Consider the following 17,503-nt stretch of genomic DNA (forward strand, 5'->3'; position numbering starts at 1 on the left):
AGACACTTTGAAAAGCCTTGTGATTTTATATTTGCAGGTTTTAGAGTCAAATGTATGACTGACATTATGCATTAAGTACAAGCATGCTTGCTAAAGGACAACCACATGTGGATGTGTGAGTGTGTTGTTGTTGCTGGATAAATCAGGGGGCCTTTAATTTAATTTGATCTGTTTGCACTAAATTAAAAAATTGTAGTCCATTATTATTTTGTTGCAAAAACATTACTGGAAAAATATTTTAACTTAAATCACAAAAAAATAAAAAAATCAATTCCTGGTAGTCAGAATGAACTGGTTGCATTTTACCCTATGAGCTTCAAGTGCTCTGATCTGTCTGACAAACAAATACTGCTTGGATGTTGTTGTATTTTCTAACATGAAGATGGAATTTCACACCTCTTTATACTGTACCTATTGAAAATATTGACTTTACCACTTCTCAGTGATGCTGACCAATAGTTTAAAAATATCAACCACATGCTTTCTCAGACCTTTTTTTTTTTGGGTTTTTTTTTTTTTTTAATCTTAATTTCCGTCTCTCAGACTATTTTGATATAACCAGACATTTATCTTTCAATTTTAATTTTCAGGTTAATAAACTACTCTTTTCTTCTCTAGAAGATACAGGACCACTTAAACCTCAGAAAGCGAATCACTGTGCTTTGAATAAGAGAGGGCATTTTTCTAAACTCTGAGTATTGATTTCTATGGATAATATCTTCAGGACAGCATCTATTCAAAGGGAATTTTACACACTGAAGATCCAACCCTTTTTAGGACACTTCAAGGCTAGAAGACTGATACCTATTTGCAACTGTTTTTACTGATCTCCCAAGGCTGTGATTCTAGTCTCCTATCTAATCTTAAATAAAGCCTTAAGATGCAGCATGCTAAGCAAAAAAAAGCCCCTCAATCCCCCCAATCCACAACACAAAAAGCATAATTTAATAAGACATTTCATGCAAATAATTTGGTTTTATACTGTGAAAAAATAAACACATATGGATTCTAAATCATTGTCGTGGTTTAGCTTGTGAGCCACTGACTTATATAGCTGTTTCAGTGATGCATAGTCATTATATATCTATATCTCCATATAAATTTAGGTATATATGTATGTATGCGCATTTGATTAGTGACCAACAACTTGACACTAATAAATTCTGTCACTGGTGACCTGGAAAGCATCAATGAAAGAGTATTTAAAAATTCATCATTCTTTTTTCCTTAATTCCACCACCAGGTACTTTGTGCCCAATTAGACTTATTTATCCTGAAATTGTGCAGCTCAATATCTTAGACCACTATGACATTGTATCCTCTTGTACATTTTATTGTATCACAGTGGAAACACAGCAAAAAGACTATAATTTTTTTTGCTGGTGTAGGCTGACCTGAGCTCTGCAATTGCAATGTGGTCTTTTTTGTCCATTATGGAGATAATAAACATCAGATTGCTGTCAGTATTTTGCTGTCGCTGTGGTCACTGGGCAGCTCATGAAACCTTATCTTCATACTACTTTGCTGAGCAAGTCCACTACAGCCATTAGAGAATAAACAGCCTAGATTTCCTGGAACTACTTCAGCAACCAAGCAATGATTACACTTGTCTTTCCAAACAAATGTCAATAACCCTTTACAGGTTAAAAAGGTAATTCAAGGCACACTAGGCTTTTGCTGGTGTTAAGGGTCGTGCCTTTACAAAAGGCGAATATTAGGTTCCCAGGGATGCTTTCTCCCATAAAAGTAAACAGAATCACTATTATTACAAATAATATTTTGTTTATATAATATATATATTTATATATGTATATATATTACAGATATATATTACAGAGAAGCTGTGTGGAAACCTGATAGCAGCCTTCCAGTATCTGAAGGGAGCCTGTAAGGTTGCTGGGGAGGGACTCTTCATTAGGGACTGTGGTGATAGGACAAGGGGTATCAGGTTAAAATTTAAACAGGGGAAGTTCAGGTTGGATACAAGGAAGAAATTCTTTACTGTGGGGGTGGTGAGGCACTGGAACAGGCTGCCCAAGGAAGTTGTGAATTCTCCATCCCTGGCAATGTTCAAGGCCAGGCTGGATGGGTCCCTGAGAAACCTGGTCTAGTGGGAGGCGTCCCTGCTTGTGGCAGCAGGGCTGGAACTGGATGATCTTAAGTTTCATTCTACCCCTAACCATTCTGGGATTCTATGATTATGTGCCTTGAAGTTGAAACTCTGCAGAAGTAGATGGAAAAAACTGAAATGGGCTTAAACTGCGAAGTACAGCTGAGGGCTAGAACACATATCCCTGAGTGGTTTGAAATGGAAGGTAAATTAAGTGTTATGTTTCAGACTCATGAGCCAGTGAACAGACATACCACTGAGGGAGGAAAATACACAAGTCCAAATACAGTTTTCATCACTTTCTAACAATACTTTCAAAAACACAGTTCAAACCCAGAAGGCTGAATCATAGCAAGAAAGCACAAGGTTGGCCTTTTTTTGGCAAGATCCAATGGTAGGAATTAGAAAAATGCATGAGGATAAAGAATGAAAAAGAGACACTAGGCATGAAAGATTTTGCGGTGTGCCAGAATACCATGCTATAGTGATGAGAACACATCAATCAAATCAAACAATAAGAAGTCTTCCAACCCTATTTGGCTGTGAACAGAAACAGACCCATACCTTCCTTCTGTGTTCATTTACTAGACTTATCTCGCCATTCCTCCTCCAGCCTTATCTAGACCAGACATATGCTAGGGTGCTGGTAGGCCTTATCAGCTGGAACAATTTTATACCACGTTCTATTGTCTGTATGAAACAGAAGTGTCAGCCACAAAAAAACCAACAGCAACTTCTCTTTGGAGAGTTCAGATTTAAAGGTCTCATGAAGAAATACAAGCTATTTATTCAGATATCATAGCTGTGATAAAGCAATCTGTAAAGTCTGGAGAACAGATGGAAAAGAAACATGACAAAGCAAACAAAACCAAGTTAGAGCAGGCACTTGGAAAGCTGCAGGAAAAGTAATGTGTATAATAAAACCCAGGATAAATTTTTATTTGCATTGTTATTCTTATGCAATTCTCTAGAATACGCAGCATGCTGATCAATATCACAGCTTGGTTGTCTAGATAGGTATAACATTTTCAAGATTGTGCTTCAGAGAATTGTTTTGGTGCTAACAAAATTATCTGAAATTAAGTTGTTTCCCAGAAACATGATTAAACCTACTCAGTTATTGCACTTCTTGGCCATTGGCAATTAAAGCATAAATACGCATGAAGCCAAATACTGAGCTTATGAAATTCAGATATATTCCAGTTGTTTTAATAGGACAGCATTGATTTATATCAGCTGCAAGTCTGCTTCATGCTGATTTGCACACTGGTTATCATCCTGAAGGATCATAAAGTGGTTTACGAATTAGCATCTTGGAGCACTTATTACATCTACTTGAAAACAAGATACAGAACTCTCCTTTTTGAGTGATTTATCACATCAGAATCTGAGGTGTCATCCATCTATGGTGAACTGTAACTTTAAATCTATTAGAAACCTGTAGGTACTGAGATTCATCTGTGTTTACTGATAGACACCAATGTCTCAATAGATGCCACTGACTGACTGAAGTTCTTTGATTAAAATGTTAGTCTTCAATGCTCCCATCTGTATCAGCTTTGGTACCTCAGAAACATCAACAGAATTAAAGTAAATATAAGAGGATATAGTATTATACAATATGTAAGATATATAGATGTATACGCTAGCTATAATATAATGCATAAACAAAAGAGTAGTCCCCCTTTGAATGCAATCACTGCTTCACAAAGTGGCTGAATCACAGACTATTGGAAGCTGTAAGAATATTGTACTGTGTTTACCCATGCTTTATAAATACCTTCTGTCACAACCATGATGAAGGGTTAAATGAACCTTATGTCTTACCTAGTAAGACTGTTCTTATGTTTAATAAATTTGGGAAAATCTTGCTGTCTTCAATAAACAGTGATAATTATTGCACCTGCTAAAAATGTTGCCCAGGGTGCTGCACAGACTTGTCTAACATACAGTCATGCTAAGAAGAAAGCAAGAAACACATTCCTCCACTTCAATTTGCATTACTTCTCCAGTAATCATGGTGCTGATATTTGGGAGCACAAAGGCTGTATCTGTCATAAATTCTTTTCATGAAGCTGGTAAAATGAAGGACAGATTTAAGAGGAAACAGAAATGTCACTTCATTCAATCACCTACTGAACACTAGTTCATGCTATCTGTGCAGAATCCTGGTCTATCCTAAGGTAAGATATGGCAATGGTGACACTGTTTTCCAAAGCATCTAACTGCAACCCAGCCAGTGGGTCCCCAGCTTGACTCATTGCACAGGGCTCTTTCTCTCCAGCTTCAGGATTTGTACTTGTTCAACTTCAGAGTGTTTCTATTGGCTGATTCCTCTACCTCTTGGTTCCACTGAATGGCAGCCCTGCACTCAAGCATGTTCCCCCAGTTTGATGTCATCTGCAAATATTATAAGAGTGTACTCCATCACTGCCTCCATGTCACTGATAAAGATATTAAATGGTCCCAACCTAGGGTCTTCTGTGGCACTCTACTTGTTACCTGCCTCCAGGAAAAGCATGCCTATTAAACACAGACCTCAAAAGCCAACCATCTAAACAAGAGTTTACTCATCTAGTTGCTGAGATAGAAAGGCCTTTACATCACAATTCCAGACTAAAAGCTAATGTATGAAAATACCTGAAGTCTAGAGCCTCTTAGCTTACTGCAATACCATAACTTCAGTCGTTTCACACAATTTTTAGGATTCATACAAGGATGAACCTACTGGAAAAGACTGTTAGCAGTTATCTTAACATCCTGGACCAAAACCTCAAAAAATTTCATTTTATTTAGCTATTTTGGAAGAGGATCTCCAGCTTTTGAAGCTATCGATATTTTGTTAAGAAAATACCAAGATAAATTTTGAGGGTCTAACACGCAAATTCGCTCTACTACTGCCTTTGTGTGTGGATCTTGTGTCACAAACTTTGCCTAATGCCATGGTACAGATTCACACAAACTGTAGACAGATGTTAATTTATTTGTGTAACTGATTGATGTTTGGTGTGGTTATTTTTTTTAAATAAACTGTCTAGAGCAGCATAAATATGCTTGATATTTGTGCAAATGTGTGTTGGCAATGTTTAAATAGAAGCTTTTCCACTCTACCCCTTCCTCTGGGACAGGAGACAACATGGGGAGTGCCATAGGGAACATTGATAACTCCTGGTCAACACTTTGAGTAATCTGTAGAAAAAGATGATATTGCCTGTGCTTAACAGCCACTCAGGAAAGCCTCTGCACACTGGAGAATTCATCCTGAAGGAAAGCCAAAGGAATATCTCACCCAAAAGATTCTCCAGCACAAAGGAATCAACTAATAGAGTGTTGCCTGGATATCTTTCACGAATGTGGAAGGATTTGTGGAACTATAAATTGTAAAATATCATTCATCCAAAACAAGTAATAGCTGTCTTTTTAATTTAAGTCTTTGCAAAAAACTCTGAACTTTCCTTCTTTTCTTAAATAGAATGACAGTATCTGGTTTTGGCGTATAACTCATTGAAAAAGTCTTAATATTCATATAAATTATACAAAATAAGTGAAGGAATTGTAGTTCCTCTGTTGTTAAACTTCAAATTAACTTTTGACTCATTGCTTGCGAAAGATCCTAGGCTGGCAACAGCAGAGTCAGAAGCTTATGGTTTATTCTTAGAAGAGGTATCACAGAGCTGCAGCCCAGACTGTCCCTGGTAAGGATTATGTGGCCATTTGACAGTTCATTTTTCACAGTCATTCAATCTGTGGATACAGGCTAGCTTTGTGTTTGGAAATAGAAACTGTCCACTAAGACACATGTTGAGACCTTCAGTTCACTGCACATGCTCTTTCCTTGATGACATCAGTCACTTCTTAATGAGGTTAGAAACTCTATCCAATGATTTCTCATCTAAATTTGCTTTAAACTGTGATTTTAAGTAATGAAGTTAATTCTGTTGTGCCCGGTTTAGGCTTGTAATAAAGTAATAATAATAAAATAAAGGAATGAAGTAAGTAACAGAAAAATAACTTTTCCACATTTTAAACTGGGGGAGTTGACAAAGTGACTTTTAGTTGCTATTTTTTTATTTTTTTTTATTTTTTAAAGAATAGGTATAAATCTCAGGAGACTTGGCATGCCATATCTTATTTGTGATATACTCATTTGATGTCTCACACAAAATGAATATTTCTTATAATAACTCAACTACTACAAAAGAAAACCAGTATATGAATAAAGTGTATAGTAATTTACTAGTCAGTTTGCTGTTTGTTGAAATTAGCCCTTCAAAATGAAGGGGCTTTTTGACAGGGGTAAATGTAATTTATTTACCTGCATAGCTTGTTCCTTTAAACACTGCAGTCTTCACTTCTGTACCAAGAGAATGATATGATAATTTTTTCTACCCACTAGAAGAAGCTGTCAAATGAAGGAAATTTTCATTCTTTTCTGAGAAAATGGTATATTCTCAAGCCAGTGACTACTGCTCTCCAAGACAAGCAGCAAAATAAATATCTTTTTTACATAAAACAGATAATTTCTACTCTAACATGAAAATTAGCACTTTGATATATTTTACACTTTCAACTCCTTAAATTGTACCATTTTCAGAAAAAATGTGTAATGAAGTGACTAAGCGGGGGCTGTTATTTTTTTTTGTGTGTGTGTAGGAGGAAATTCACGTAGTTTTGGGGTGCCTGTCCTTAGATTGGCTTCATCAGCCTTGACGTCTGCTATCAGCTTCACTCCCTTTCTTGATGAAGAGATTTATTCAGGAACGAGAACACTTTCTGGCAAACTTCAGGTTACTGAAACAAAATTTTGCTGACAACCTCCCTCCCTCAACTATTTTTTACTGCAGCAAACCAGCAAACAAACATGCAGGCACTGAGTGCATATTACCTGTAAACAATACTACAGTTAAAAAAAAAAATAAATCAGAAATACAGATAATGAAGAACAGAGATTTCACCTGACAAATGCTGCAGCAGGCAATCTTCTCAAACTGTTCAAGCACCCTGTTCTGGAAAGTGCATCCAACTCAAACAGGAGTTTGTCTCTTGATGATGAGGGGCAATGTGGTTCTTTAGACAATCAGTCCACTACAAGTCTTTTGATCTATAGCTTCCATGCACATAAGCCGTACCTGTTCATCTCATCTAATTTAAGATCTCCATAAGACAACAATTGTTGTCTAAGTTAGTCACCCCATGCTCCCTTTATAATTGAGGAAAATAGCCATATCCAAAAGGTGGTTTATTTAAACTATTTCAACCTTCAATTAATTGTCCTTTGTAACCGCCTCGTTCTAGTGTAATTAATAAACACAGGCATATTTTTGATAGCCAGTATGAACAGAAGAGAGCACAGGGTCTTTGTTTTCCTCTGAGAGTCATTATGATAATTTATGCCTCAACTGTGAAGTGAAACCTTAAATTGACATTTCTGAATTATGAACTTTTTTTAATATTCTTGACAAATTGTCTCACCAATGATCTGTGTCCCTGAATGTCTTCTAGTTCTTCATGAGAAAGTGCTGACCTGAATTACGTACGTCCAAAACAGAGAGGTTACTGATTTAGCTTCTGTGAAACTCAGTCTTAATTGCCAGCTTTCCTCATAGCTTTTCATGGGAACATGGGGGCCTGACTTAATTCTAACATGCAGTGTTACAATGATCTGTTTCTGCATCCTTTTCTGCATGAGAACTATGAAAACCAATTTAACCTTTATAATCAGTAGACACATTGCCCTCTCAATTACCTGCACTCATCTTCAGACCTTATTAAACATCCTTCAGCAGATGTTCATACAGTGAAAAATGCATAACAACTGAGCTGCCAAAAAGGGTTAATAGAAAGTATTTTAAATACACACACTAATGCTTTTCAAATTAAGTTAATGTAGAGAGAAGACACATACATATGGAATATATGGTCTGTATCTCTACAAAACTGTTTCCAACAAATACAAAAAAATGTGTTTTGTTTTGTTTTTTAAATTTAGGAAAGCTGAATGGTATGAAAATTCTTTCTAATATTGTTGTAAAGACACAAGCAGACATCACTCCCTCCCTTTATTTCCATTCGTGTCCTCATTGCCATATGACTTCACTTGAAAACCTCCGACGTTGCTTCAGTGTAACAGCTGCTCCTTTCTGTTTACGGGGTTTTACCTTCTATGCCACATGTCTGATAATGAGTATTTGAGGGAATGATGGCTGTTAATTAAGGATTAAATCCTTCTCCACTGACAAGTGAGTGTCAGAGGGGGGTATTATTTTTGTGTGCAAAGTATTATCTCAGTCTTCCCATCATTAAACCAAAGAGAAAGGGTAAGTAATCGTCTAAGAAAAGAGTATGAGAGCAAGAGGTGGGTTACACTTCTTACCCTCTCCCTTTGCTATATCATACTCAACACAGGCTGTGATTATATTCAATGTGTTTTTTTAATTGATTAGTAATCACATATGCACTGCACTTCAGCATTTTGCTGTAGGATAGGTATTTGAAGAACTCACAGCTGAAAGAACCCTAAATATATAGTGTTATTTTCCCTACAGCAGAGAGGGCTTGATATAGGAAAATTTCAAATCCTCTTCCTCTCTCTCCGGATAAGTAACCCATGAGCTGGCATGACGCAGAAGTGTAGTGTTGTGTGCAGGATTAATAATTCTTATGGAGAGTATGAGGCAGCTCTGACGTGTGTGCACTGTTACATCTACCATGTCATCCTCTTAGCAGTTTCACTGACATCACTGCTGAAGTGAAGATTAGGGATGCAGTCTTCTGCCCACAGCCTAATTCTCTTCTTCATTCCACTATAAAGTTCACAGCTTTTTCTGAATTGTTTATTTGCCTTTTTTTTTTATTCAACAGAATTGAAGAGAATGTTCCACAAAATGGGCAGTCTGGCTGCTCAAAGGTACATTTTGCTGAAACAGAATATCCTGCCTTTGGAAAAGGAAGAATTACTTGCGACTCAGCCTTAGTGAGGCAGAGCAGCAAACACTGCCTTTAACTGAGTGTCCTCATTGTGCCTGTATTCCTACTGAGATGTGTCTGCTTTGTCGGGTTTTCAACCAGTGCGCCTAAACAGATTTCTGATCAGAAGCAAAACAATGTTAAGTTTTTATTTTTGCAACATTCCAAAGGTATTTCCAATGCTTTCGTTAAGTTCAATAGCCAAGTCCTCACTTCACTTTTTCAAATATAACTATGATGACATGCTAAAAAACAGAAGAAAAATTACTGGCAGTATAAAACTGCGCTTATGCTGCTACTACATGATCCAAAAGGAACATGGGATTCTCAGTGAAAACAAACAGTGAGTTTCTGGAGCATTAAATCCTGCTATATTATCATTCATTGATCACTGCCATCATTGCATTGGCACTTCAAAATAATCATGATGCCAGTTTTTTAAAAACAATAGTAATTGCAAATTATCAGTCAATCTCTGCAGAAAAAAACCTTGGCAATTCTCCACATCTATCAGCATTGCCTGGGACAGGGACATTGCATACCTTGATTAGAAGAGCTGAGAGTTCAGATGATGGCATATGCTAAAGAAACAAGAACCCTTAAGAGAGAGGCCAGCTAGTAAGTACACATCTATTTTTCATTCAGAATTATTCTCTTGTCATCAAAATTTTGGCCTGGTTCCTTGTTTTTTAAACACCTCATTCACGTGCTAAAATTTGCAGTAAATGTTTTTGTGTGCAAAATTATGTCAGATTATGTAAGAGGCATCAAAGGCATCTGTACCTCAGAGACAGTTTTCATTAATCAAGAAAGCAAATAAACAGAATGCATGTGCACATAATATGCAGTGATACAGCCTGAATTTTAAATTATTTGGGACTGCTCTTATAACTGATATTCATAATGTGACAATTTCTGGATCCGTAATCAGGCAGTAACCGCTACTATGGTAAATACGTGATGAGATCTATAGAATTCAAATTATAATGGTGATATTGGGATGAAATTCAACCTTGCCCTGTAGTTACAGCAGGCCCAGGACTCCCTAGTGAGGTGCGCTGACAGTCTGAACCACTGGCTAGCTTCCTAGCAAGGAAGCTGATCAACAGGTACAGGAGTTAGTGAGAACTGTGGACAGTTTGGGAGATATCCCCATGTAGCTCGTGCTGTGCACATACCAGTTAAGGTGCACTATTTGTATATGTAAGATGTGTTCATTGATTCCCTGAGAAGAGAACCTGTCTGTCTCAGGCATCTCCCCAGGCAGCTCCTGCTGCTGAAATGACCAAACTGAACATAGATCATTTAAATAATTGGTAGAAACTGTTCTTGCATGTGCAGAAATGATCACATAAGACAGGCTTCTGTGCATAGCTAAGACAGAGGATGTTTTGTACACACCATAAGATAATCAGAGACAATTGAAGATGCATATGCTGTTGTGGTCCCCCAGGACCACAGCCCAGATGATAAGACTCCAGCAACACAACAGCTCAGAGAGTCTTGTCTGATACAAGATCCAACTGAAAGGATGGTTGCAACAGTGACGCCCATTGTCACCCAGGCAGTGACTGGCTGTTCTCTCAGAGATATGATTCCCCATGTGAGTTTTATTGAGGGTGGCTGAGTTTTTTAACATACACTCTTCCTGTGCCTATGCAGCAAGTACAAGGCAAACAATTACTTAATACTTCATTTTGGTACTCTTGATAAGAAAGAGAGGGAGAGGGAAAAAGCAGAGGAAGGGAAGAAACAAAGAAACAAAGGAAGAGAAAGAAACAAGCCAGCCTAACAACCAACCATGGCATGGCATCTAGATGAATGTCCAATAATCTTGTAGTGAGGTTGATATGGTGGTATGAATATATATTGTTTCATCTACCTATATTTTAAGTAACTTTTGCTGCATAATAGATTTCTAAGTCTGCCACTGGTTAATAAACAAAGATACTTGCTATTAGTTTGCAGATAATGTTAAATCAAAAGTCAATTTTTTAAAAAGTGAAATAAAACATGGTTAGTTCTGGGAAAGGTAATTCGGAAAGCTGAAGGCTAATTAGAAAGCACTGCACAGTTAAAGAGACTTTCTGGCACTTTGATCCTTCAGACACTGAGAGAAGGGGGAGGAAGGGAGGTACAAAATCAAGAGTGAAAAGTACAGTTTCTTCTGGTTTAGATACTCCTTGTTGGTACCCCATGCCAGCTTTGGCTCTTTTCTGTGCAATCTGCATTTAAGCCTTTTCATATTTGTAGAAAAAACTGTATGTGCATCATACAGAAGTATGTCTGTGCAGGCATGTATGCGTGCTCTGGACTAAAAGCCAAAAGTATGATTGCAGCTTGTAGACAAACAGCCAGGCTTGTTTACTCCAATTAGAATTTAGGTAGAATATAACATAGCTACAGTAGTGAGCAGTCTCAGTGTGGGTTATGCAATCTTAGCAGGATCCTGAGTAAATACTTGATCCTATGTGATGGCATGTTGTGCAGGGCATTAGTAAATGGGAAGTCAATATCTACAACTTGGGTTTCCAGACATTGCTTACACGGCATTTACTCTGATCCACACCATGTTGCCTTGGTTGCCAGCAAAGAGCTGGTGGAGAATTTGGAACAGACATTTCACATTGCACAAAGGTAAATAACTTTACATAGAAGAGCAGGCCTTCAGTAAAATAAATCATGAGCTATACACAGTTGTGTGGTTGTTTTTCTACTTGATCTTAAGTAAAAGAGGAGCTTGGATCACAGCGTTACTCATTGTCCTGCAGGGCAAGGATCTAAGCTGGGATGCCAAGAAGCTCCTCTGAACTGCAAGGGCCCTGGAGCAGTGGAGGCTCACACAGCAGTGGACCCAGAGGCTGCTCTTAGGCTGTGATGGATGGGCAGAGGGGTCTTTCTGTGTCTTGGAATCACCAGTGGGTGTTACACTGACTAGCAAGAAAATACCTAGTAATATACAGAGAACATTTGTTTAACACCCTAAATATGAGGCAGATACTGGAGATGTAAGACTTTACTGCCAGAAACCCTGTAAAATCAGTATTTAGCAATTCAAGTAAGTTTGTGCAACTTTCTCCTTAATGCTCTACGGAATAACAGAGCTGGCAGTCAGTAATTACTTCTGGGCAGGAACAGTTTGAAACAAACCCTTAACATTTTTTAAGTGAGTTAAAAGAAAGCCTGACAGCTTCAGGACAAAGCATGCACCTCTGAAAGAAGACAAACAGCATATTAAAAAACCTCTGAGCTCCTTATCAGTATTAGATGTGAGAAAGAGTGAAACTCCAAAAGCTCAGGCAGACAGACCTTACCTGTGCTAGACCTTGGAACCGCAGCCTTTTCCAGTGTGATAAGTGAAAACATCACACTGCGTCCCTGCTCACAGTCTGGGAGGTGAATGAATATAACCTTTGCCACTTTCACCTCTTTGCAAGAAGACTCAGACTTACACAAACATTTGTGTTAGAGTTAGGGATAAGAGAATAAATCTGAAGTCCTGGGATAAACGTCTCCATGTGAAGATAGCACAGAAAAAAAGGGATCTGATTGTTCTTCTACCCTGCCTCTGTAAAGAAGTTCCAGTACAGAAAGAATAAAATTCTCAATTCTGTGCATGTTGAACACCTACACAAGCCTGTTTTACAGAAACTTCTCATACAGAGAATATCAAGTTATGTAAAAAGCAACAGCAACACAGACTGCTCATATGTATAACACAACAGATTTTCCTCTGTTTTTCATGTCTGTATAGCTTAATGTATCTTGAACAGATGTTGTGACCTTTTTTCCGCACTGGTGCTTTCTGTTATAACCAACCAGCAAGATCTGAAATGACCACTGAATTTCCTGCTGATATTACACAGGAACTATTTTTAATACTGGAAATCTTTTGTATGATTCATGCTAATCAAATAAATTATTACGTCTCATAGAGGGCTGTTGTTTTTTACCTGAAACTGTGTGATCCTTTGGGTCTCTCAGTAGTTTGAGCCTTGCATGAGGGAAAATGTACTGCAGGGGTTTCCCATTTATCTGAGGAACACAAATGTGCATGTCATAAAAAGATAAACCAACATCAATTGCATCAATAATTTTAGACAGTTGAAACAGAAACAAGCAAACAAACTCATTTCATCCAGGTAAATATTACCACTTCACAATTCAAACACTCCCCCAAGTTTCAAGACGCTTGTCAGACTGCAAAATCCTTCTGCAGGGTAATGAACGTTAGCTTCATTTTGAATATGTCTTTAGTTCTGATTTTTACTTCCTAATAACTAGAAGGTTGCCGCTGTCCTCCGTAGCTCATCTTAACATTAATCTTTCGCTCAAGCAACGTTCAAGAGAAGAATGAAATTAAACATAACTTCTGTAATCATTATAAAATCCTATTCATACAAACCTAAACAAAATCGTAGTTGAATGTGTACACAGCCACAAGTCACTGCTTTTGTTCCAGCGAACCCACATATTCCAGTGTACCTCCTGTTATCAAATTTCAAAAGCTTTTTGAAAGACTCAACCTAAAACTTTCAGGATTACATTTTATATGAAAATGTACAACATTTACTTGGGCTGATACTGGAAAGTGTGAAAGCTGAAACCAATGCAACTCCACGACACGCATGGAAGAGCCATGTTTCCAGCTGGGATGATCCCAACTTCCCCGCGACAATGGCACAGGAAGGACCATGTTGGGGAGCCAAATTCAAGGAGCCAGTGGGACAATATTAATCATGCTGGTAATGCAGCTGAGTGTATCAGCAGTCTGTGCCAAGAGTTTATTACTATTATTTATATTTAAGTAGCACTTAAAGAGATTAAGCTCCTCCTGAACTAAGCACTTCAAATTCAGTTTTTGCCCTAGAGTGTTTATGATGTTAGTGGATAGCACACAGAAGTGACAGGAGGGGAAGGAGAGAAGTCAAGTGACTCATTTATCTTTATCCTACAATGAGCAGAAGAGTTTATACATCTATTGTGGTAATTCATCTTCTTATTCAATGGATGACATTGTATCTAGAAGGCTGAAATCCTCCCATAACACACTGAGAGCAGTATTGACTGTAATTTTAGACATTAAAGAGATCATGGATTTGATAGTGGATGTGTACTCCAGAATAAATCAGAACATGAGACAAGGCAGACTTCAGGATTTATCACTGAATTTTGCCAGAACATTGGGTTTAATATTGCCAGAAGCATATGAAGTGCCATGAGAGTTCCATGCTTATTAATGCATAGGGACACTGCCATGTTTCTCATGACATTATCAGAAACTCAGCGAGTGTAATTTAACAGCAAAAATAATGTATTTGTCACATGTAGCTTACACACAACTGCAAAATATCTGGAAGAATGCATCTGATTTTATTTTTAATTAAATAAAAAGAAATACAAAATAATGTAATTGAAGAGAAGCACATGAACACATTTGAACAGATCCTTAGCTCAGATATATTTTGGTGGGAGCAGCTCAATTTAACTGAAGAACACTGCAGGTCATAAACTTCACATTGTTTTTAATTGCTGTATCTTACCTGTCTTTTGCAAGATTTGGTTTTTGCATAAATAATAATCCAAGAATATTCAATGCTATATTGTACATGATTGCTGGCAAATATTTCAGAAAATATAGACTGTCTCGTACTTTAGTCTATTACTTCCTCACTACTTTCACTTCCATAATTTTATGGTAAGTCTAAATCTTGGTGATTAGGATAGGTATGAATAAAAGCATTAAAAGCTTATTAGTATTCAGGGTAGCATTTTATTTTTTTTGCTAGTGGGAATCAGTACTTACACTGAACATTTCATTAGGTGTTTACCTTCATAATGTTATGTGTCTAAAAGTGGCAGAATAAACAGAAAAAACATGGTTGCTGTAAACAGATAATGCAAAGCAGAATAGTTACTTTTTTCTGGATAATTTAGTAATATATTTGAAAACCTTTAGAACACAAAATATTTGTGTTTCCAGTTGTTCACATCTAACTTTCAGTAAAGCTGATTTCTCTTCTCCTGGATATATGCCAGGAAGCCCTTCTATCTGACTATTCAGCTGGTTACTCAGCAAGCCCTTGGCGGTTTCATCCCAGTGAGTTAAACGAGTATAAAGCTTTTCCTCCAGCAATTTAAGCTCTGGTCATGTGTTTCATGTTATGAGTTAGATCAAAGCCCCTCCAAAAGTTGGAATGAATGGCAAATAAATATGCTGAGGCTTTCTAACACTGTTACAGAAAAACAGTTTAAACTTGCACTTTAGTTTCCCTTCATCGCCTTTACATATTTTGTCTGAAAAGGAAACTCTCTGGAAGACTCATATAAGGAAACTTTATTAGGTAAGGAGGACAATCAAGAAGAATGAATTTCTTTAGTCCTGTATTTAAGAAATAAAATGCATAAAGTGCATTTTAGTATTCTGGGCAAAGTCCACAGCAACAGCTATAACATATTAAATGGTCTTTGGATCAGGTCATCAAAGCTACAGTAATTTCTGGTTTTAAATGGTGCTGCACCTCCTCTTCTACCAACATATTATACAGGGCCTGATAAGGTAAACCTCAGCAGCTGCTCCTGGTTGTAGTCCTTTAGGAAATACAGTCTTCAAGGGAAAATTTACCTGAGTTAGGTATTCAGGAACAAGATGTCAAGATGATGGGTTACACATTACTTATTTAATTTCTGAGTATCACAGGTACTTGTATGAGAGTACAAGCCTTGTGGAAGAAGGCATCAAGAATTTCCATAATTAAGTTAATCCTGTCCCTTTGAATCACTCCATCATCTCCTCTGTGCAGAGCACGAATGTCAAGTTCTCTAGGAATCCTAAAGGTAGAAAGTTATCTTCCTTGATAGATCCCTGATGATTCAGACATTTTGCAAAAGAAGCATTAAAGAAAAGCTTAACAAATACAATGCTCCTGCTCACTAATCAGTTGCAGAGTGGCCTTTGCTTCTGCAATTCTGTCAGTACAGAACTCTTTACATTTTTTAGAAGTCATTCTGGCATGCAGTGAGAACAGCATTTCTGAGTGACCAAATATGAGAAACAGCCTGCTAAATTCTGTCTTGAACTACAGTGAGGGGGCATCTAATCTTATTAGATTAGGTATTTTATCATTTACACTAAATTTGGAAATGTCCCATTTCTCATCATATTTCCACAGAATCTGAATCAGCAAATGCCTTCTCACCAAGAGAGAAACCAGTATACTTAAAGAGAGAAACCAGTATACTACAAATAGGAATGAAATTTCTTTGGTAGCTGGAAAGCAGTCAAAACTAAACAGGATGGATTTAAAGAATGTGGAACAAAAGTTTGCAGATAGCCTTCTGGCTCTCTATCATAAACTGTGTTCTCTCACTTTAACCCCACTGCTCACCTCATGACCCATTTTTTCATAATCTTTAATATTGAAGTGCCCTAGAAAGGCATGGATTAAATTTCGAGGGAATGGTACGGACCCATGAACCAAGACAAGCATTTATTTTTTGAAGGCCTGTAGAAATGGGGATTAACATTCAAAAGGTTGCATCTTTAGAGCTACTGCCTTCTTTTTGTTATTAGGAAACTGTTGCCAAAGTGAACTGTTGACAATACACTGTTATTATGATAAGTCTGGGTTTTTATTATTCATTAAAAAGTCCCACTTATGATCACTGGAAGTTCTGTATTCAAAACCCCTCGCAGTGAAGCTACTTATCTCCTGTTAATGTACTCTCACTGTCCACCTCCTTGTAATGATGTCTTACTCCCCTGGCACCTCCTCCTACTGTTCCTTCCAACCTGTTAGAAACAGTCAGTTTAGTTCAAGATGTAAAATGATTTTCACAGAAAATACTAACAAAAAAAGTTTTGCTGATTGGAGATTTAAAGAAGTTGCTGGTCAACTGGCAGTGACTAAGCAAACTGTTGAGGTCAACAGGGAATCACTGATAAATCTGCAATAGATTATGTATTGACTAGGTTTAAACCATGTTTACCTTCCTTAGGCAAGCAGTTCAGTATCACTATATTGGGAAACAGCTATTAAGATACTAAACTGCACTGCAATTTAATGTGATTTAAGAATACTGTGTAGCTCCATAGAAGTTGCTATAGAAACAAATATATTTTAATATGGATAATACAGTCTGTGCACATAATCCACTAGGTTATATAAAACCTGGAAGTTCAGGCTTGTCACTCCATTGCATTTTTTCTCCAAAAGTACATGGCTGTACTTTATTTATTACCTTTAGTTGTACAAGCTCTCTGGGATAAGCAGTTCTGATTTCATGTAATAAGAAAATTGATATTTCACACATGTAAAACAAAACCTATATATACAAATATCTTAGTGGTTAGTAAAATACATTTTTTTGCAAAGGATAAAATACAAATGCCAAATTTACAGTCAATAAATGTGTTTCCATGTTTGG

General features: G+C 37.2%; 1 protein-coding gene across 1 annotated transcript in view; it reads right to left on the reverse strand.

The window, feature by feature from the left end:
• Window positions 1-17,503, reverse strand: part of PCLO (piccolo presynaptic cytomatrix protein) — a 359,578-nt gene that overhangs the window by 120,448 nt on the left and 221,627 nt on the right. The window contains exon 10 of the mRNA XM_065667248.1: window positions 13,030-13,111. Within this exon, the coding sequence (XP_065523320.1) occupies window positions 13,030-13,111 (82 nt within the window). The remainder of the gene's footprint in view (window positions 1-13,029; window positions 13,112-17,503) is intronic.

The sequence above is a fragment of the Lathamus discolor genome, chromosome 1 (assembly GCF_037157495.1).
Source record: "Lathamus discolor isolate bLatDis1 chromosome 1, bLatDis1.hap1, whole genome shotgun sequence".
Lineage (NCBI taxonomy): Eukaryota > Metazoa > Chordata > Aves > Psittaciformes > Psittacidae > Lathamus > Lathamus discolor.